Source organism: Anomaloglossus baeobatrachus, chromosome 9 (genome assembly GCF_048569485.1).
Source record: "Anomaloglossus baeobatrachus isolate aAnoBae1 chromosome 9, aAnoBae1.hap1, whole genome shotgun sequence".
In the NCBI taxonomy this organism is placed as follows: Eukaryota; Metazoa; Chordata; class Amphibia; order Anura; family Aromobatidae; genus Anomaloglossus; species Anomaloglossus baeobatrachus.
The window spans coordinates 46,803,030-46,826,322 of NC_134361.1; the positions used below are offsets into that span (position 1 = coordinate 46,803,030).

Below are 23,293 nucleotides of genomic sequence, written 5' to 3' on the forward strand. Positions count from 1 at the left end.
CAGCTTGTGACCTGCCGGAAGCTCCAGTGTTTCATAGAGCATGCTGGAGATTACAACTCAGTACAAGTCTATAAGAGCCTCGTCTTGGCCTCATTCTGGCTCTCATAGACTTGCATTCAGCGCTTGTGATGTAACTTCTGACTTCTAGTCAGTCAGAAGTTACGAGCATAAGATGGAACCGCAAAACTGGAGCGACGCCGAAAAAAGGTGAAGGTGCCAGATGGTGAGTCTAATACAGTGCGAACGCGGCTTAGATTAAAGTACCACACTCGTGTGTGTGTGTGTGTGTGTGTGTGTGTGTGTGTGTATATATATATATGATGTGTGTGTGTGTGTGTGTGTTTTTTTTATTTTTATTTTTTTTTTTAATCTATCTTTTTCATTGTTATAACACTCACTAAATTACAAAGAAAATCATCCATCCTATTTTCACAGACTTCCTGTTCTTTACATGGACACTAGCAGCAATAGACTGACTCAGACACTATTTCTATTTTTATTGAGGCATCAGGCATGCTGATACTTCAATAATGTGATTGTGACATCACCTATTGAGAATGGTGGATTGTGTTATCTACTGTATATAAAGATATCAGTCTTTGTACAAGGAGGAGGAGGAGGTGAGCTGTGACATCACCTATTGTCAATGGTGGTGGATCCGGGGTTATCTGCTGTATATACAGTAGATGTGTTATCAGGCATTGAACAGGAGGGGGAAGAGGTGAGCTGAGACATCACCTATTGAGAATGGTGAATCCTGTGTTATCTACTGGATATAGAGATGTTATCAGTCATTGTACAGGAGGAGGAGGTGAGCTGTGACATCACCTATTGTAAATGGTGGCTCCTGCGTTATCTACTGTTTGTAGAGCTTTTATCAGTCATTGTACAGGAGGAGGAGGAGGTGAGCTGTGACATCACCTATTGAGAATGGTGAATCCTGTGTTATCTACTGGATATAGAGACGTTATCAGTCATTGTATGGGGGGGAGGTGGGCTGTGACATCACCTATTGTAAATGGTGGCTCCTTTGTTATCTACTGTTTGTAGAGGTTTTATCAGTCATTGTACAGGAGGGGGAGGAGGTGAGCTGTGACATCACCTATTGCCAATGGTAGATCATGGTATCTACTGTATATAGATGTGTTATCAGTCATTGTGCAGGGGGAGAAGGAGGGGAGCTGTAACATCATCTATTATGAATGGTCGATCCTGCGTTATGTTCTGTATATTTATGTGTTATCAGTCATTGTACAGGATGAGGAGGTGAGCTGTGACATCACCTATTGTGAATGGTGGATCATATGCCATCAACTCTGTACTGTGTAAAGGTGTTACTTTTAATCACAATCCAGTCTGTAATGATAATCGTCTCACTGGCCAGTGTAACAATTGCAATATATACATATTCATATGTGTGTATAATATATACAGTATATACACACATATGGTATGACATGAAAAATGTTAGTGTAAATTTAAAAAAAATCCATTCACTTTAAAGAGTTTCTCCAGGATATAAAAAATTGTTAATAAAAGACAGTGAAAGTGATAAAATAAAAAGTTTCCCACACTTTCCACTAAACCCCCAGTGTCACACAGGACCAGTATGATGCCAAAGATTTAAAAAACAAAAAAAGAACAGCGCCACTTCTGTCCATAGGCAATGTCTGGTATTGCAGCTCACCTCATTTCACCTGAATACGCTTAGGCTTTTAATACCAGACACTTCCTGTAAAGAAGACTAGCAATGTTTTTTTTTGTTTTTGTTTTTTTTTTTTAAAAAAAAAAAAAAAAAAAAAAAAATCCCTCATTTAGTTCTCCTGACAATACACAGCCGCCATTCCCTGTGCCCATGATCAGCAGTGATCAGAACTCAGGCGCTTACATGTGGCAATGATACAACACCGTTGCATGATTTATTTCACGTGGGCGGATGAAAACCTTCAGCGCTAAAAATGTAACAATTATAAAAACAAATTCTTGTTATTTGATAAAAATATTGTTACGTTTATGAAAGTCTCATCACAGGCTGACATCTTTTAAATTGGATTTGTGTTTTTTATATTCAGTATTATTATTTACTTGTTTTCTACCCATAGAAGGTGAATGATAAATACTGCAGCTTTCCCATGTGCTGACATCTAGTGGCGAGCAGGGGATACTGCAGAGTGATCCAAATAATAGGTACCTGGCTTTATATAGTGAATCTTTTAGAAAAAGCAACACGGGGGCTTCATAATTTTGTATCTATTTATCATAGAAGACTAGAGGGACAGACATATTAATGTATTACTACATCCCTATATATATATGATATATTTTTATATATATATATATATATATAGATATATATATATCTATATATATATATATATATATATATATCTATATATATATATATATATATATATAGATATATATATATCTATATATATATATCTATATATATATATATATATATATATATATATATATATATATATATATATATATATATATATAGATAGATATAGATAGATATATATATATGATATATAAAGAAGTATGTATGTATGTATATGTGTGTGTGTGTGTGTGTGTGTGTGTGTATGTATGTCCGGAATTGGCATCTGCACTGTCGCAGCTACAGCCACAAAATTCTGCACACTCACACGTCTGGACCCCGAGAGCGTCATAGGCTATTTTGTGAGGTGAAATTTTAACCCCGTGCGTTCCAATTTACCAATCAATTTTGCCCCTATCTACATAATGGAGAAAAAGTGAAACGAAAAGTGTATCCGCACCGTCGCATTTACAATCACGAAATCTTGCACAGACACCTCATGTGACCCAGGGAACGTCGTAGACTATGTTTTGACAGGAAAATGTAACCCCACGCTTTACAGTTACTCTCTAAAAAACATGCCTCCAATAAAGTAAATGGAGCCTGGAACTACAGGTTATTAGTAGGAGCTGTGAGAGGTTGCTATAGGAACAAAAGACATTCATAGTATAAGAAGCTTATATGTGAGGTAATAAGATGTCAGTGGGGAGACGGATAGAGAGAGACAGAGAGAGACAGACAGAGAGACAGACAGGGAAAGAGACAGAGAGATAGAGACAGACAGGGAAAGAGACAGACAGGGAAAGAGACAGACAGACAAACGGTGAAAGAGACAGAGAGAGACAGACCTGGAAAGAGACTGACCTGGAAAGAGACTGACCTGGAAAGAGACTGACCTGGAAAGAGACAGATGGGGAAAGAGACAGACAGACATGCAGACAGGGACAAAGACAGGCATACAGGGAAGGAGGAGACAACCAGAGAGACAGACAAAGATAGATGGGGAAAGACACAGACTTTGATAGAGACATATGGGGAAAGAGACAGAGAAATAGAGACAGACAAGGAAAGAGACAGACAGAGACAGGCAGACAGGGAAAGAGACAGACAAGAAAAGACACAGACAAAGAGACTGGGAGACAGACGGGGAGACAGACCTGGGAAAGAGACAGACCTAGGAAGACACAGATGGGGAAAGAAACAGAGATAGAGACAGACAAAAAAAGAGACAGGCAGACGGGGAAAGAGACAGACCTGGAAAGAGACAGACCTGGAAAGAGACAGACAGAGCACATTACTTGGCCAATTTAGTTAAATCTGTGTGGAATGTCTGTAGTGTTGAAATATATGTTGTGAAATGCTTCTATTAGCTTAGTTTTTGCCTTTTAACAATTACATTTCCATCTATTTGTTTTGTGGTTTTTGTGTGCAGAATACATTTTTGTTAATACATTCTATTTTGTTAACAACGGTTATTAACCCGGGCGAAGCCGGGTAGGACAGCTAGTATATATATATATATATATATATATATATATATATATATATATATATATATATTTAAAACTTAATTCACAAAAGTGGAGACTGCGGAAGAACACGTAGTGACAGGGTAAAAATAAAATACTCAGTGAAAGGTTTGCTGCCACAAAAAACATGCATCAAATATGCCATGTGCTTGGAGGGCTTATGCACACATTAGTTTTACGGCTCCATATTACTGCCTTCTATGCCATCCATTGCTTCTAGATGAGAACATGCCGTAGGGGGCGCCATACAGAAACCAAGGCTACTTATAGGGGGCCACACATTGGGCAAGTGCTCAGTACTCCAAATCCTAGTTGCCCACCAGACAGTCAGAATCAGGGACATAACTAAAATGGTGCAGGGGTTACAGTCGCACCAGTCACTTGCGTCTATGGGAGGCTGAAAAGATACCTTTTGCCCATATGAGATCAATACTAGTTGGGGTACTAAAAGAATTTTAGTATTACGTCATAGGTCAGTATTATTTATGTGCGTGTCCTCCATTCACTTATTATGGAAAAGGTGGTTATGCATGAAAATTACAGCTTTATTATCTTGCATTTTGGGAGCTCTGTTATCAAGGATGGACCCGAATGGTTATACTGTGGCTATGGGGTAAATATTGTTTATATGATAAGTCCTTTAAATTACAGTAAAAAGTGAGTTCTTAATGATAAGAGTGGTATTCTAACAGCTCCATAAAGTAGCATTATATTATTGAGCCGCTTTGCTGCTTCACTGAGTGCCTAGAGCTCCGGCCTCTACATAGACATCTAATATATAAAGCTGAATGTGTGTGTGTGTGTGTGTGTGTGTGTGTGTGTGTGTGTGTGTGTGTATGTCCGGGATTGGCATCCGCACCGTCGCAGCTACAGCCACAAAATTTTGCACACTCACACTTCTGGACCTCGAGAGCGTCATAGGCTATGTTTCGAGGGGAAATTTTAACCCCACTCTTTACAGTTATTCGCCAAAAAACCTGCCTCCATTAAAGCGAATGGAGCTGTGAGCCACAGTGCAGCCAGAACTTCAGAAGAATGCGCAGCCACGCCCTTATATGGAATGTTGGCGTGTCACAATGCAGCCAGGGAAAGAGGCAGACACAGACAGGGAGAGAGACAGACACAGACAGGGTAAGAAACAGACATAGACAAGGTAAGAGACAGACACAAAGAGACAAAGAGACAGACTGACAGGGAAAGAGACAGACAGGGAAAGAGAGGGAAAGAGACAGACAGGGAAAGTGACAGAGATAGACAAGGAAAGAGATAGATAGACAGACAAGGAAAGAGATTGAGACAGACGGAGAAAGGGACAGAGACAGTCAGAGATAGACAGGGAAAGAGACAGACAGACAAAGATAGAGAGACAGAGAGATATATACAGAGGGGGAGACACAGAGAATTGGAGAGAAACAGAGAGACAGTTACTATCCCGGGCGTTAATATATTCTATTTATACATTCTATCCTGGGAATGTTAATACATTCTATTTTGTTAACAGCAGTTATTAACCCGGGCGAAGCTGGGTAGTACAGCTAGTATATATATATATATATATATATATATATATATATATATATATATATTAGATAGGTAAAGAGATAGAGAGAGAGATAGAAAGACAGAGAGATGTTGCAGTGTCACAACTTAAGGCCTGTAGTCCTAGATGCAAAAACTCCAATAGAGCTCCCAATTATTACATAACTTCTTATTGTTTTGTGGCCCCTATACTGCACCCCACGGAGAGACATGCCATTCGTGCAGCCACTCAAGGACCCAAATGGAAAGGTGCCACTACCACCAATTTCTGCTACAGACACATAATGATTAAATACTAGACTGCAGAGACTCCTATATTGTTCTTGCACAGGGGCCCCCTTTTGTGCATGTCCTGCGGTGCAAAATATTATACCTTTGCTTGGATCTCTGCATATAGACTCTGTGCACACGTCTCTGCCATGATCATGATGCATTGGACGCTATATACACCTCCAGTTCTAAAAAAGTGCAACATTTAGTAACTATCTGTGCCAATCTTGGCTAAAAAATTATTGTGCATATTGTATATACATCAGCCAATACGTGGTGTATGGAAGAGAATAAGCCTTGCAAGACGTATCAGTTGCTGTAACAAATGTGCAAAAATTTGGTGTAATTTGCTCCATTGTTACCAGCGCATAAATGTATGAACCCACATTAGGCCTTCTATATAATCCCATGGCATTGTTAGCAGCAGGATATTTTATGCATGCCGTATTTAACAGAAGCGCATGACAAATATTTGACAAATTATTCACGACCAGATCTTCTTCCAGAAAATAAAAAATGCTGAATGCCATCTGAACAGCTGGGAAAATAAACTCTACTTATCTGCTCACAATGCACACACGCGTCTGGGTAATTTCAAACAAGAGCCGGGACGCGTTAAGTGTTTGTTATATGCTTTAAATTCCTTTAAACTCAGCTCCTCCAGCAATGGTCTAGAGCCAGATTGTGTACTTTGATAGTGTGCCACTTAACCATCTACCAGCTCTTACCAAGCAGCCCCCGGCCATGGTAAATCTCAATGGGCAAACACATGCACCAGCCAATTTTACCGCTTTCCAAGCCACGATTACTGTGGAGAAATACTGCCATCTAGTGGTGAACTGAGTAGCACGATTTGGAATTTTCACTTATTTACAGGGTTTAGCATTTGGAAATTAACCCTGCAGTTTCATGGATTCCTTTTAAGAGATTTTGTGCACTGACCCTTTGTTAACTCCGAGTTTCTGTTACTATACATACATATATATATATATATATATAGATAGATAGATAGATAGTAAGTCTAGAAGGAGTCATACCGTCTGCCCTCCTTTGGAATAAAATGAAAGCCATGCCAAGGGACATAGGGAGCCCACTGATTATTTCGAGAGCCAGATTACTGTCCCGCTCATCATGGACGCCACTTACCGCAGCCATGTTCATGAGTTCGGCGGTGGCGGAAAATATGCATTGTGATTGGAGTTTCGTTGCGGACATGTTGAGCAGGACTATTTCAATGCAAATAAGTGAAATAATAATCATTAATCAGGATACATTGGGGAACGTCATAGACAGTGGTTGTTGTTGGACATGATGGATACACGAGCGCGTCCTCAGATACATAACAATGTCTCCGCAACTTATAGTAAAATGTTGACTCTTGTGTTTTTTTGCCTAATGGTGATATATTGGGGTTGTCAAGAGAAGCTTCCATATGTATTAATCTTGCGGAAGTCTGAGGACTTTGTCTATAAGCACAATAGGAAAGTAGAACAATATTACAATCTGTAAAGTCAGGCATAGCTGGGGACCCCAGTATATTGTACACCCCAGCCTGGGGTGTAATGCGATGCCCATGAGATCCGGGCCTACCACTTGTCACAACAAAGGGGGCACCATTGACTCTACAGGTCCTAGGCACCTTGAGATTGTACCCCATCCCTCAGGGAAGACAGAAAAAGGCAGTTTTACAGGATGAAAAGAAGCATGAGAGTGTTAGAGGACCTATCACTTGCCATAAATATGTATTAGGATAATGGCGCTGTTCTGAATCTGGCATTGTTTTTCTTTCGTTTCTACGCCTGATATATGGCCCCTTCTTTCTTGTATGTAAATCAAGTCAATTTTTTTTTATCCAAGTGGGTGTACTCCTTTTTGATGACTCCTCCCAGTTGTACAACAAGAATACAGGGAAGAAGGAGCAATAGCTCAGAAATGGAGAAGGGCAGAGACAAAAGGAAAATGTTGGATTGGTGATGACAACAGTATTTACGCCAATTATACAAATGACAAGTGACAGATCCTCTATAAAGGAGTGTTCCAGGGAATAAAAATGGTTACCAACTTCAGACCAGTGGAAAATAAGTAGAAAAGAATACATTTCCCTCATCGATCTCCCACAGCTCCTATTATGTGACCTAACTGGTTCATAGTAGTCTGTGCTTCCATGTCCTGTCCTTGACAAACTGGAAATAGATGAAGATGATGGTTCAGCCAAGGTGTGTCACCATCTCAGGACTTTTTCTATGTGTTAAGAAAGGATCCAGGTAGCACAGACCAACGGGGACCAAACAAAATGCTGCAACAGGACAGAAGGAAAAAATATGAAGCTATCCTGTAAGCCAATGTCCAACTGTCACGGGTGTGTCACGGGTGATAGACAGTCATGTGGCTTCTGGCCATAGAAGGTCACAGTGTTTGGCTGAGCAGAATGCTTCCTGACTTTCCATTGTTCCTGCTGTCAGTATTCATGTGTATAGGTAGCTTTCCTGCTGGATTCATCTCTCCCCTTTTTGGACCCAGCAGGAGCTCGCCTTTCCCACAGTTACTGATCACCAGCATTATCTTGGTGCTTAAATACCCCTTCCTTCCTTGGACTGGTGCTGGTGATGATATTTTCAGTTTATTCAGGCCTAGGTTGCAAGCAGATGGTTTGTACTCTTCTGTGGTATCACTGCTGAAAACTCTGCTGACCTTCTACCTGTGTCATCTGTAGATAAGTAGTTCATGCTTTTCCCCCCTGTGTCCTCCCTGTGTCTTCTATATTTGTTTAGTGGGGTTGACGAAGAGCTCATCCTATCCTTCCCTATTTAGGGTCCATCACTATGGATACTTAGGGTCAGGTATCCGGCTCGGCGCATAGGTGCGGAACCTATCTAAGGTGGTGAGGGACCCCAGGAACCAGTAGTAGGTTTGGTCAGGGGTCACCATTTTCCCTTTCCTTAGACACAGGGTTTCCCTTCCCTTTCGTAGTGCACTGGGTATTTCCCCATACCTAGCGTGACACCAACCCAGAGAAGAGTCCAACTAGGACTACTAGCCAAACCGCCCTACAGGGATGTTTGAGCACCAAGCCTAGTCATGCTCCAGGGTTCTTTTATGGGTCTGACTTTTAGTTACACGCTGGCTACCTAAAGGTGGCACTGGAAAGACAGCATTGTTTTTCCTGTACTAATTTGCATACTTTTTACCCATGAAGCATTTCCTGTAAGACTCCATACACTAGGTGGATTTCCTCAATGAGAACCAGCACCCCTCCACATCTCCCCCTAGGACTTATGGGTACCTATTAGATAGTGTTTAGTGATGGGCAGTCAGACTATGTTTGGTGATCCAGCTCCCTTGGCTCCGTTCACCAAAAAGAGCCGAATTTTTTGGCTCCCAAATGGATCCCTATTAAATATGTGTTCACCCCAGGTAAACACAAATTTAAGATGGCAGCCTATGCCAAATCTCTGCCCACTTGCAGTGGACCAAATAAATTGTTGAGTGGGTGAAGTTTTGCTCAGGTGGGTGGGTTTTCATCCACCAAAAAACTGATTTTTACGCCCATTGAGAGCCATGAAGAGAATTTCGTGCTTCTCACCGTGGTGCCGGCTCCCATCATTCACAGCAGGGAGCCAGATCTTTGTCTCATATTGGTTGTGACCTACACATCACTAATAGTGTTATACAAGCACTACGTATATGTATTACCAAATCATAAGGGGTTTACATGAGTAGAAAATACAGCTTAGGGCACTATTCAAGCTAAAGTTGGTCTTGTATGAAGTATAGGACAGCTCAGCGTATGGTGAACTGAAGATATATGTCTCACTTGTGATGTACGGTAGTACACTTGTATAAATGTCTTCGATGGATGAGATGGATTGTTTTCTAACACACTTTTGTGCTTCATTTTCAGGTTCTTCACCTGACCATGGAAAGGCTGGCTATTTGTCTGCTCATTGTAAGCACATCTGTAAAGGCCATGATGTGCCCCAAGAGATGTTCCTGCCAGAATGTCTCTCCGTCCTACACCATCCTCTGTACCAAGACAGGCCTTCTATTTGTTCCCCCCACAATTGACAGGAGGACAGCAGAGCTCAGGCTCATGGACAATTTCATAACCACCCTTAGAAGAAAAGACTTTGCTAACATGACGGACCTCATTCATTTAACGCTCTCCCGGAATACCATTAGTCAAGTCATGCCTTATGCATTCTTCGACCTAAAAGGGCTCCACGCCTTACACTTGGACAGCAACCGGTTAACTTTTATCAATGAAGAACATTTTAAAGGATTAATCAATCTTAGACATTTGATATTGAGTAACAATCAGCTTCACTACATTGCTCCAGGATCATTTGATGACTTTATTGATACAGTGGAAGACTTGGACCTATCTTACAACAACCTGGTAGACATCCCGTGGGAGACTGTCGGGAGGCTTTCCAGTGTTAATACAGTAGGTCTTGATCACAATCTTATTGAATATGTTCCTGAAGGAATTTTCTCCAACCTTCATAAACTGGCCCGGTTGGATATGACCTCCAATAAGCTGAAAAAGATCCCACCGGACCCTTTATTTTCTAGGATTCCTGTATATGCCAAAACGAAAGGTTCCCCCTTAACTTCACTGGTGCTTAGCTTTGGTGGAAATCCTTTACATTGCAACTGTGAATTAATGTGGCTGAGACGGCTCACCAGAGAGGATGATTTAGAAACGTGTGCCTCCCCTGCAGAGCTAATGGGCAAATACTTCTGGTCTATCAAAGAAGAGGAATTTGTTTGTGAACCCCCTATGATAATCCATCGAACTTCCCGGCAGGAAATAATGGAAGGTAAAAGCGTCTCCTTAAAGTGCAAAGCGGTGGGTGATCCTGATCCTTATGTAAGATGGATATTTCCTGATGGGAAACTGGTTTCTAATACAACTAGGACTATGTCGTATGAGAATGGGACTTTGGATATTTTCAACACCCGGTTCGCAGATCGTGGGAGTTTTACCTGCATTGCATCCAACGCTGCGGGAGAAACTACAGCAAATGTGGAACTTGTAGTCAACCAGTTCCCTAATCTTGCTAACAGCACCAGCTACGATAAGGAAACTGAGTCAGGGCCTTCTGATATACTGACGCCTGCCAAGTCTAGCATTCCTTCCAACGAAACAAAAGCTCTGCATGATAGGAAGGTTGTGGTTGCAGATTTGACCTCATCCTCGGCACTCATCCAATGGCCTCCCCAGAGTCACATCCCAGGAATAAGGATGTACCAGATTCAGTACAACAGCTCATTAGATGACATCCTCATTTACAGGTAATACTGTCCAGAGCCTAAAACCCGGTGGAGGGCTATTCTGCTGTAGTCCGGTCTGCATTACCGGAACATATTTTAAGAAATCTAAGGGTCAGACATGTTTATCCCAAGGTAATGTAATGGATGGTAGTTTATAGACTCACTCATATAATGAAAGGTTTATATAAGGACATGCAGGAGCATCTGAGGACGGTAATAAGAAACGATACATCTGGTGATGTCCACACTTGGGTGGATTGAAGGATCATAATAATTACCGAAGCTCATGTTCCATAGAAAAAGAAGTTTAATTCTGATATATGTGATAATTGGAGCAACTGATTAATATGGAAAGTCATAAAGAATTAGCTCATTTTTGTACATTTTTGCAGGAACATTTAAACAAAGGGGAAACATTAAATTACCAATGAGGGTCTGTGTTTGGGGTTACGTTGTAGACAACAACAATTAGCAGCATAGTCATCAGTCTTAGGGCGGCTTTGCACGTTGCGACATCGCAAGCCGATACTGCGATGTCGCACGCGATAGTCCCCGCCCCTGTCGCAGGTACGATATTGTGTGATAGCTGGCGTAGCGAACATGATCGCTACGCCAGCTTCACATGCACTCACCTGCCCTGCGACCGTCGCTCTGGCCGGCGACCCGCCTCCTTCCTAAGGGGGCGGGTCGTGCGGTGTCATAGCGACGTCACACGGCAGGCGGCCAATAGCGGCGGAGGGGCGGAGATGAGCAGGATGTAAACATCCCGCCCACCTCCTTCCTTCCGCATATCCTACGGAAGCCGCGGTGACGCCAGTAGGAGATGTTCCTCGCTCCTGCGACTTCACACACAGCGATGTGTGCTGCCGCAGGAGCGAGGAACAACATCGGACCGTCGCGTCAGCGTAATTATGGATTACGCCGACGCTGCACCGATGATACGATTACGACGATTTTGCGCTCGGAAATCGTATCATCTAGGCTTTCCACACTACGATGTCGCATGCGATGCCGGATGTGCGTCACTTTCAATTTGACCCCACCGACATCGCACCTGCGATGTCGTAGTGTGCAAAGCCCGCCTTAGAGTGAGGGAGCATGCTTCGGAGTCAAGGTGTGTGGTCTGGGTTGTAAATACTGTATAACCTGAAGATACCATGCTCTTTCACAGACAAGCCAAGAGCAAGTAACATGGCTCCTTGGGGTTGATTCAGAGGTTTTACAGCTTCTAGTAGTGGGCAGACGCAGATGGTGCAAAAGACACAAAATCCCTCCCTGCAAGAATCCCTATTCTATTTATCCCAAAATAATACTTTGTGATGTGAAGACATCATCATATGAATTGCGGTATATACTCAAGTATAAGCTGACCCAAGTATAAGCTCTCCACCAACCAACTAAACCAACTAAAAATTAGAGGGAGAAATCAATCAGAGCGGTTAGTCTCCACCCACCAGCTCAGAGGCAATTGAAAACTAGAGGTAGAACCTGCAGATGGGGAAACCTATGAAAAATGTTGAATAAAAGTCATATAATGGCCATAAATAGTGTTACTCATTTACACACACATGATAAGCTCATACTGAAAATAACAGTTATGCTTTTAACTGACAGCCATATTCAGCTGCCGGAGAGGAGGATCTGGGTCCATAGATCTTAGCTAAAATATCACCTTTTCTGTAAGAAATATCCCACTGTGGTAAAAGCATGCAACAGTTCTACTAATAATAATATAGAAAGCCCACATGCAAGCAATAGACATAAGTAATAAATAAGACAGATAAAATAATGGTCTAAACAATGAGGCGAGGGGCCAGGCGCAGGTAGTGGAGATCCAGGGGCTGCAGATGGATGAGGATCTGTCAGAATGGACCAGGTCCAAACGCCTCCGATATTGTTGGAAGCAGACTTTGGTAATTTCAGCTATAACTTGGTGCCAGAAAATGAGAGTAGCTTGTCAGCTAGTGGCATTACTAGCAAAATAGATATGTGTGGAACTGCGCTGTGCAAATACTTAGCAGAAGTAATAAATGTGCTCAGCACAGCGCCTAGTAGTGAGGGGCGGACAGCAAAAGTACTGTTTGCTGACTCGGAGGAGATTTGGAGTGCCACTGGTTATTTTTGGGCAGCCCTTTAAGTCATAGTTAGTTTTTTGGTTTACATGCTAGGTTTTTGGTTTATGTGCGTGATACCACTTGGAAAAGGGAGAATTTAGCATGAAAAGAAATTGCAATTTTTCAGCTTTTGAATGAATGTAGCTTGTAACTAGAGTAGATATTGATACGAATTTATAAAACGTAGGGGTATCCCGTAATACAAATAGGTTAAAAAACATTGTCGGTGGATTGGCCGATAAGTATTCTTTCAGTTTTTATTGATACGAATCGATTCATAGGATCCAGCCCAGGAAATAGGTCAGTAATCTGTGGCCTTCGGAGAGGAACCCTGAGAACCACCTGTCACGGGGTATGTACCGATGGAACAGGGGCTCCGTGGCTGACTTTAAGACTGGGGCCCCTGCACTCTCCCTTATCTCGGAGGTAGGCTTGATGGTAGCCAGGTTCAAGCCCCCCAGCATGACCCTGTCTCCTGCCCGAGCCCTGATACTACTCCCCCCACCCAGGGAGCAGGCCAGAAGCCCAGTAAAGAAAACCCTACAAATAGGCACAAAGGGTACACAAAAACTCGTGCACACAAACACAAAGGAGGGACAGTATGTGAACTGAGGAGTAACGCAAAAGGTGTAGGACATAAATGCAGAACTGGAAAACTCACACACCACGCAGACCCGCAACTTGTAGATCACCACCATAGCACTGGATAACCAAAGGAACCGAGGTAGTGTGTCGCCCAGGGAATGGGGTACTCGGTCCCGGGCACTTTACTATTGGGGAATGTCACGTTGGTGATGGCCGTTGCCCGGTCCCGTGCCCTGGGTGCTTTTAAATGAGGAGTATTTACAGGGGAGGTTAAATTAATTAGTGTGACACCACCTGCGGGTTGCGGTTAATAGGATGCAACCGCCGCTGCTGAGTGGGTTACCCCTGGGGCTGGTGGTGAAGGCAGCTATGATGGTAGGCCCTCCGAAGGTAGGGCTGAGCCAGGGGATTGGAATAATGTAGACTTTCGCCATTATAAAGGAGTCCACACCATGGTTGTAGTTAACAGTCTCTACTCACTCTTGACCCTCGGACGGCCGTTTCCGGTCCCTGGATAGCCAGTGCCAGCTTGGTGACTCGATTGCTCTGTCCCCGACACTCTCAGTGTGGTTGGGTCTCCGTAGCTTGAAGCGGTTTGGGGCCCGACTGTCCCTTGTTGTTACAGTCTCCTTGACCGTACAGCGGGCAGTGTGGACCCTGTAGGGCTGGTCTGTGACCCAAACCCTGATCCTTGCTTTACTGCTGATGCCCCCGGATCTGTTGGTCAGTGAGGTCCGTGAAGGTCCCCTCACTGTGCAGGTATTTTCCAGGCCGTATAAAACTGTCACCTGACCTAGAGCCCTGTGCCCCGTGCGCGCTCTGGTCCCAGCGGTACTCGAGTTCTCATCTAAGGTCCCTGACCTTACTCTTATATCGTCTCCTAGTCCTGTCTTCAGCTCATGGGGTGCTTACCTTCCCTGTCGTGTCGTCACCTCTGCGGCTCTGCGTTGCCTTCAGCAGAGTGTTGAGGTTGCAGCATGATGACCTCATCACGCAGCTGCATGCTGGGCAACAGGAAGATACGCCTGTGCCCTACTCTGATCCACTGACCCTGGTTCCAGCACATGGCTAATTTGCACGTGAAGCATATTGAATGCAAATTAGCCATGTGGTATTGCAGCTGTGGAGGGGGCCCGGCATAGGCTTCAGAAAGCGAAGTAAGAATCCACCCTGGGGCCCCCATCATCTCCAGGCCCCATCAGTAAGGGCATTGGCGGCCGTGACAGTAGGTAGGTGTGCAGGTCCATCGATTGATGGTCCGGTTCTTTGGTGGGCCAGTCCAAAACTGAGTCCACTTTGCTCAGGTGGAAAACCTCTCTAAGGTTGCCATATCCATTAGAAATAAGTAGTTAGATGGCTGATAATTTGATGATCTATCATTGCACAGGTGAAGTCAGACACAATTATTTTCACAGTATTTTAAATTAAAAGTATAGATAAAAGTGAGGGGATGACGAGGGCGCCAGAAGCAAATGTACCCAAATATAATACAAGGTAGTTTATTAGGCTGGCACGAATGGAACCCGTATTGGGGTGAATCATTCACTGTGTCAGGTAAGCACACCAGTAAAAGTAATAAAAACAGACCAAGTATATAGACAAACCTATCAGAAAGTTTGCCGCTCAACTTGAGATCAAAGGTAAGCCTTGAGAATCCATTATCAAATACTTATATTGCAGTACATACAAACAGTAAACCACGGCAATGGCCTATAAAAAGTATTCCACTTCGAAAACAATCATTGAGCGTTATCAGAAGAACCCCATACATAACAATTGTACAGTATATTCACATCATAAAACAGGATATGCAATATAAGGACTACAGTACTTGCAAGACAAGTCGGAAAATTGATACATAAAAAGAAAGAAAAAGACAAAAAAAAGTCTGTAAAGAACATATAAAATATTTCAACTTTATTAGGAACCAAAACAATGGTGGCGGGAGAGTGATATACAAATAATGTCATGGCTTTGGTAGAATTGGAAGCCAAATTAGTAGTTTAAACAGTGCAGGGCCCGGTGCAACCAGCAAGGTAGGTGCCCCCTGATCATTTTCATAGAGCTTTGCTTGTAAAAGCTTAAAAGCTTGTCACATCCTTTTTCTATGTTAAACTGCCCCAATGTCTTGTTAGTGATGCAATGTGTCCCACTACCAAACAAAAGGTCCCAGAATTTATCTTTAAAAAAGGTTTTTATCATTAGGTGAATGCATTACAGACCTTCTCCTTCAGTCATAGGGGTGGTGCTTTGTATCGATTCAGTCACAATCGTCTTTAAATTATTTACGTCAATTGCAGCCTGATTGCCCTGACTGGCAATCTCCTAGTAAATTCCACGCTTGAGTACTGACCATCAACTCCCCGGAGTCGCTGTGAGTCAGTGGCTATTTGACGTCTCCTTGAGAGCATTCATGCTGTGCGCACCATCTGTTCTCACAGCTCTCTGAAGATGCAAGCCAATCGGCAAGAACAGAGTGGGGAGTGGTGTGTGAGCACTCACAAGGAGATATCGGATAGCCACTGACTCACAGGGGCTGGAGCATGGGTTGGCGCTTCGTATCGCTTCAGTCACGGTCATCTTCAAATTATGCACACCCATCATGTCTAATTGATTGCTGTGACTGGCCCAACGTCACAGCAATCTCTTAGTAAATTCTGTGCTTGCGCACTGACCATCAGCTCTCTGGGCATGCGTACTTAGTCTGGGTGTATGTCCCCACCTTCATTTGCAATCTGGGTATATGCCCCCAGCTTCATTTCATCTGTGCACATGCTCCGGAGCCGCTGTGAGTCAGCGGCTATCTGACATCTCCTTGTGAGCGCTCATGCTATGCACGCCACTTTGTTTTTGCTACTCTCTGGAGCTGGGAGCAGACCGGTGAGAACAGAGTGGGGAGCAGAGCATGAGGGCTCACAAGGAGACATCAGATAGCCACTGACTCAAAGGGGCTGGAGCATGGGGTGTCGCTTTGTATCAGTTCAGTCACGGTCCTCTTCAAATTATGCATCTGATTGATTGCTGTGACTGGCCCGACGTCAAGGCACTCTCCTATTATATTCCATGCCTCTACACTGACCATCAGCTCCCTGAGCATGCGCACTGAGTCTGGGTGTATGTCCCCAGCTTCATTTCATCTGTGGGCATGCTCCAGAGCTGCTGTGAGTCAGTGGCTATCTGACATCTCTTTGTGAGCACTCACGCTATGAGGACCTCTCTGTTCCCGCTGCTCTACTTGCAGCTCCGAAGCATGCGCATTCATAACATGAAGCTGGGGACATCTACCCAAATTGAGTGCGCATGCCAGGGCAACTGATAGTCAGTGCACAAGCTTGCAATTTAGTAGGCATCTGCCTGACATCACGGCACTCATTCAATCAGACTGTCATGGGTGTGCATAATTTGAAGAGGATCATGACTGAAGCGATACAAGGCGCCACCCCTATGACTGAAAGAGAAGGTCTGTACTGCAATCACCTAATCATAAAAAGTGGGTTTTTAAGACAAATATCGGGACCTTTTGTTTGAGAACACCAGGGTAGTGATGCACATTTCATGACTAACAACACATTGGGGGCAGTTTAATATAGAAAAAGGATGTGCCAGGTTCCCTTTCATTTTTGGTCTCAGTTGGGGAATGAAAGGATGGTAAATGCAAGCTGGCTGCCTCTTTGGAAATAGGGGCCCTAAACTACTTTGCAACTCCAAAGAATCTTCCCAATTCTTATGTATATTAAAGATAATAATAATAATAATATTATTATTATTACAGCCTTAGAATGCAGATAGACCATGATAAGATGGGAATATTGTGTCACTGAGCACTCCTTTTGAAAAGAGCTGAGAAATCTACATAAAAAAAGCCTTATCAAGGTGAATGTGATTGCTCCTCTTTTATTCAGAACCCTATGAGCCCCCTTTTTTTTTAATAAACATGAGAAAATGGAAAAGAAAAACCTCCGAGTGTTCGGTAACGTTATTTTCCATCTCGCAGCATTCAACTAATTGAGACATTCAAGTTCCGTCGCTCCGGAGGCTGAATTATCCCTCAAATACACCGACTCTTAATTCCCAGTAATATAATAGTCCTTTCAAACACCAAATTCATAAATCCTCTCTTTATTCCTACAATGAATTCACCGCAGATATAGATTTTTCTTGCACTTATTGAATAGAGCAAAAACACTCCTGTGATGGCTCCATATTTTTGGCGTTGTGCGGAGTTTTAATGGGCTTTATCCTGCATGCCGCGCTTTATTTAAACAAATTAACCTCAGCTCGATGGGAGACATTGATGGCTCGCCAGGTGATCTGCAAATATGTGTCATGGATGTACTTAATGTCAGTGCGAGATATCGATAGGGTAAATATGAGCTTTGTGTTCGATAGATGCGAAAGACGAGTGTCTATATTATTGCATAACGTCGCCAGCGGGGGAGCTGAGGAGCATTATACTGACAACAGAAATACAGCCCTGTTCAGACTAGCATCGTGGCTTCCAGTTACGAAGCCTATTTATGTCTGGTTCATCAAGGCTGTGGTTTTCTTTACTATGTGTCAATTACACAATAAATTAATAAATAGTTCCCCCTTAAGGCCACTTTACACGCTGCGATATCGGTACCGATATCGCTAGCATGGATACCCGCCCCCATCGGTTGTGTGACACGGGCAAATCGCTGCTCGTGGCGCACAACATCGCCCGGACCTGTCACACTACTAACTTGCCTAGCAACGTCGCTGTGACTGGCAAACCGCCTCCTTTGTAAGGGGGCGGTCCGTGCGGCGTCACAGCGACGTCACTAAGCGGCTGCCCAATAGAAGCGGAGGGGCGGAGATGAGCGGGACGTAACATCCCGCCCACCTCATTCCTTCCGCATTGCAGGTAAGGTGAGGTTCCTCGCTCCTGCGGCGTCACACGGAGCGATGCGTGCTGCCGCAGGAGCGACGAACTACATCGTACACGCTGCAGCAGCGATATTTGAGAAGTGACCCCCATGTCAACGAGGAGCGATTTTGGACGTTTTTGTAACGATCCAAAATCGCTCCTAGGAGTCACACACAACGAGATCGCTACAGCGACCGGATGTGCGTCACAAAATCCGTGACCCCAACGAGATCGCTGTAGCGATCTCGTAGCATGTAAAGCCCGCTTAAGGCTATGATCATGCAGTCCACTATAAGAACAAAGTAAAAACCCAAATTTAACGAATAAAGGTAGACATTGCATAGGTTTGTTTGGGGTTTTTTTTTAGAAAAACAAGAGTATATGCCAGTTACCCCATCAATGCAGTCTACTACATAAGAACAAAGTAAAAACCCAGTTTTACCCAATAAAGGTAAACATTGCACAGGTTTGTTTTTTATAATACAGACTATATACCAGTTACCCCATAAATGAATAAATAGTTCCCCCTAAGGCTATAATCATGCAGTCCACTATATAAGAACAAAGTAAAAACCTAACTTTACTCAATAAAGGTGGACATTGCACAGGTTTGTTTGTTTGGGGGTTTTTTTAGAGACTTTGGGTGCGTGAATGACTTAAAGGATGAAGGTCCACATGGGTTTTTGTTGTTTGGGTGTCCGAATGGAGCAAAAATGAATTATGGTGGTGGATTGGTGCAAACAGGACACGAGAGATTTGTGGATGTATTATCCTAATTCCTTCTGCCATTTGGGGTCAGTCAGGGTTGGAGCATCATAGGCTGCTCTCTGCTCTCTCTTTCAAGCCACACATTCAAGCTCTCTTCACCTCCTGCCACCTTACACTCGAAAATATTTCCTGAATTTGTACATTCCTTTCCCAAGAAGCTGCAAAAGCCCTAGTGCATGCCCTTATTATCTCCTGCCTGGACTATTGCAACCTCCTGCTCTGTGGCCTCCCTTCTAACAGTCTTGCACCCCTACAATCTATTGTACGCTATGCTGCCTGACTAATCCACCTGTCCCCCCGCTACATCCCAACCTCTCCTCTCTGCCAATCCTGTCACTGGCTTCCCATTGCATTGCCCAACAACTCCAGCTCAGAACCCTAACCATGACCTACAAAGCCATCCACAACCTGTCTCCTCCTTACATCTGTGACGTACTCTCCCGGTACTTATCCGCATGTAACCTTCGATCCTCACAAGATCTCCTTCTCTACTCCCCTCTCATCTCCTCTTCCCACCACCGCATCCAAGATTTCTCCCGTGCATCCCGCAAACTCTGGAATGCTCTGCCACAACATAACAGACTCTCCTCTACCTTGACAAGCTTCACAAGGAACCTGAAGACCCACCTCTTCCGACAAGCCTACAACATGCCGTAACCCTCAGTCCGCTATAGCACCGCACGACCACCTCTACCCTCACCTACTGTACCTTCACCCATCCCTTGTAGACTGTGAGCCCTCACGGGCAGGGTCCTCTCTCCTCCTGTACATGTCTGTGCCTTGTTTTGTTTATGATTAACGTAAGAGCACACCGATTAGGACATATATAAGAGGGTTGCATTATTATTTTTTTGGGGGGGGTGGGGGTGGGCAGCCATGTTTTGCCAATCCTCAATATCCCATTATTGAAATCTTATCATGGTTTTTGCAAGATTCTTATACCATTGTTACGTCACCACCGGAGTCTGCTCCAGCGACTTCTGCTCCGATCACCAGGTGACGCCGTGTTCCTGCCGTGGATGGTGCTGGTGATGGGAGAGGAGTCGATGCCAGCGGCAACGGTGGGCGCAGGCTCCGATCATCCACTGGGCTGGATTATTTTGGGATCTGCAGTACCACTGGCTGACTGTGGGTGGCGTGTGTCTTCCAGCTGAAGTTGCCAGCGTTCATCTACAGCCAATGGGAAGACACCACACCCTTCTTAGTTCCCCTCCTGTCTGCTGACCTCTGCCAGACATAGTTCTGATTTCCTGGCTCCTGATCCGTCCTATTCTGTTTTGTGATTCCTGTGTGCTGACTTCTGCATGTTTTCTGACTACCCTTCTGCCTGCTGAGTTTGTACCTCGCTGCCCGATCCGGATTTGACCTCTGCTACGTTTTCTGATTACGTCCTTGTCTGACGATTCTGTCCCTGTTCTGCTATTCCTGGTTTGATCCTGCCTGACGACTATTCTCTGGAACTGCAGCCTTCCACAGGTAGTGATCTCCAGGGCCCCGTGTAATTCCAAATCCCTGTATAGGGGTTAAAGGGTTTCAGGGTTCTGGGGGTCCTGCTTGGTGAGTGGCTTCCCTCTAGTCTGTCCATTACATCCCACCTGAGTCTGTTGATCCAGGCAGGCGTTACAACCATATTTCACGTCTGTTCATTCTTAATCCCCCATGAATTTATTGTAACTCCCCAGTAACCTTGCTGCCAAATTAATCTCTGGATGGAATTGGTGCTATCCTGGTCATATAAAAGTGAACTGAAATGCACTTTCCCTTTGAAAGGCAATAATCCATTTAATGCAGCCTAAAGCTAAGAGGGATCAAGACAAAATTAGTCTCATTTCACTTGTAATACAATTATCGCCAACAGATTACTGTATATGACTTCTATCCAGTTTCATTCCTCTAATGGATTGATGAAAAAAAAAAGAGAGAAAGAGGAAAGTAGATATAAATCGCCACTCGTGAGAATGTAACGCTCGCAGAGGATAATGCTCATTTTAATATTGATTTATTTTCTCGCTGTGACCGACAGTTTCGTTTTTATTTAATAACTGTTTTGAGAATAAACTAGAATTAGGAAAAAGGAAAGATTAAAAGAATCATTTTACCATTGAAGAACAAGAACGCATCCTATGATCCAAAAAGCTGCACTTTAAAGTAAAAAGAAAAATAAGACGTCTCAAGGAATTAAAGAATAACCGTCAATTTAATTTTTATTCCATAAATCTATAGAACACATGAAAATATTTTTTTTATATCCCGTATATACTCGAGTATAAGCCGACCCGAATATAAGCCGAGGCACCTCAGTTTACCACAAAAAGTTGGGAACACTTATTGACTCGAGTATAAGAAAAGGATTACAAGACGCACCCCAAATTTAGAGAAGTCAAATTGGTACAAATAATTTTTCATGTTAAAACGCACTAATCCTAGTGTCTTATATTAGCTAACCAGGGCAGCGCGGCAGTGGAGAGGCTCAGGAGCCTGGGTCGGCGATGCTGCGTGCTCAGAGGACGGGGGTGTCCGCGGCTCAGGAGGGTCACAGGACATAAGATCGGCAATACTTCGGGCATGGGGGTGTTGCATCTTAGGAGGGTTGGCGATAAATTCAAGCTTAAGATACGGCGAGTTTCTTCATGTTAGGATATAATCACATAGGACGATACAATGAAATGACCGCAACATTTAGGAAATTGTGTATTGTTCTCTCATTTTGATCTCTAGTATATATGGGCAGATAGGATCTAGGACTAGTTAAAAGCATCCTAGGGCTGATGGGAGGACGACAGTCAGACGATGAGGCTGTGTATACCTCCAATATACATTACAAAAAAAAAATCTGCATCTCCAAATAGAACATAGCAAGTGTGAATAGGTGTCAGCTTTTATAACTACATGAAACACAAACAAAAGAAAACTGCAGCACTCTGTAAGCACTAATATACAAGAAACAGAGACAAAAGAAAACTGCAGCACTCTGTAAGCACTAATATACAAGAAACACAAACAAAAGAAAAGTGCAGCACTCTGTAAGCACTAATATACAAGAAACACAAATAAAAGAAAAGTGCAGCACTCTGTAAACACTAATATACAAGAAACACAAAAAAGAAAAGTGCAGCTCTCTGTAAGCACTAATATACATGAAACACAAACAAAAGAAGACTGCAGCACTCTGTAAGCACTAATATACATGAAACAAAAGAAAACTGCAGCACTCTGTAAGCACTAATATACAAAAAACAGAAACAAAAGAAGACTGCAGCACTCTGTAAGCACTAATATACAGGAAACACAAAAGAAAACTGCAGCACTCTGTAAGCACTAATATACATGAAACACAAACAAAAGAAAACTGCAGCACTCTGTAAGCACTAATATACAGGAAACACAAAAGAAAACTGCAGCACTCTGTAATCACTAATATACAGGAAACACAAACAAAAAGAAAACTGCAGCTCTCTGTAAGCACTAATATACATGGAACACAAACAAAAGAAAACTGCAGCACTCTGTAAGCACTAATATACAGGAAACACAAAAGAAAACTGCAGCACTCTGTAATCACTAATATACAGGAAACACAAACAAAAAGAAAACTGCAGCTCTCTGTAAGCACTAATATACATGGAACACAAACAAAAAAAACTGCAGCACTCTGTAAGCACTAATATACAGGAAACACAAACAAAAAGAAAACTGCAGCTCTCTGTAAGCACTAATATACAGGAAACACAAAGGAAAACTGCAGCACTCTGAAAGCACTAATATACAGGAAACACAAAAGAAAACTGCAGCACTCTGTAAGCACTAATATACAAAAAACACAAACAAAAGAAAACTGCAGCACTCTGTAAGCACTAATATACAAGAAACACAAACAAAAGAAAATTGCAGCTCTCTGTAAACACTAATATACAAGAAACACAAACAAAAGAAAAGTGCAGCACTCTGTAAGCACTAATATACATGGAACACAAACACAAGAAAACTGCAGCACTCTGTA

The 23,293-nt window shown here is 43.1% G+C and overlaps 1 protein-coding gene across 1 annotated transcript in view; it reads left to right on the forward strand.

Annotated features, from left to right (window-relative positions):
- Positions 1-23,293, forward strand: part of LOC142250435 (leucine-rich repeat and fibronectin type III domain-containing protein 1-like protein) — a 750,715-nt gene that overhangs the window by 654,388 nt on the left and 73,034 nt on the right. Inside the window, 1 exon segment of the mRNA XM_075322606.1 lies at positions 9,566-10,959. Coding sequence (XP_075178721.1) covers positions 9,581-10,959 — 1,379 coding nt within the window. The 5' untranslated portion in view covers positions 9,566-9,580.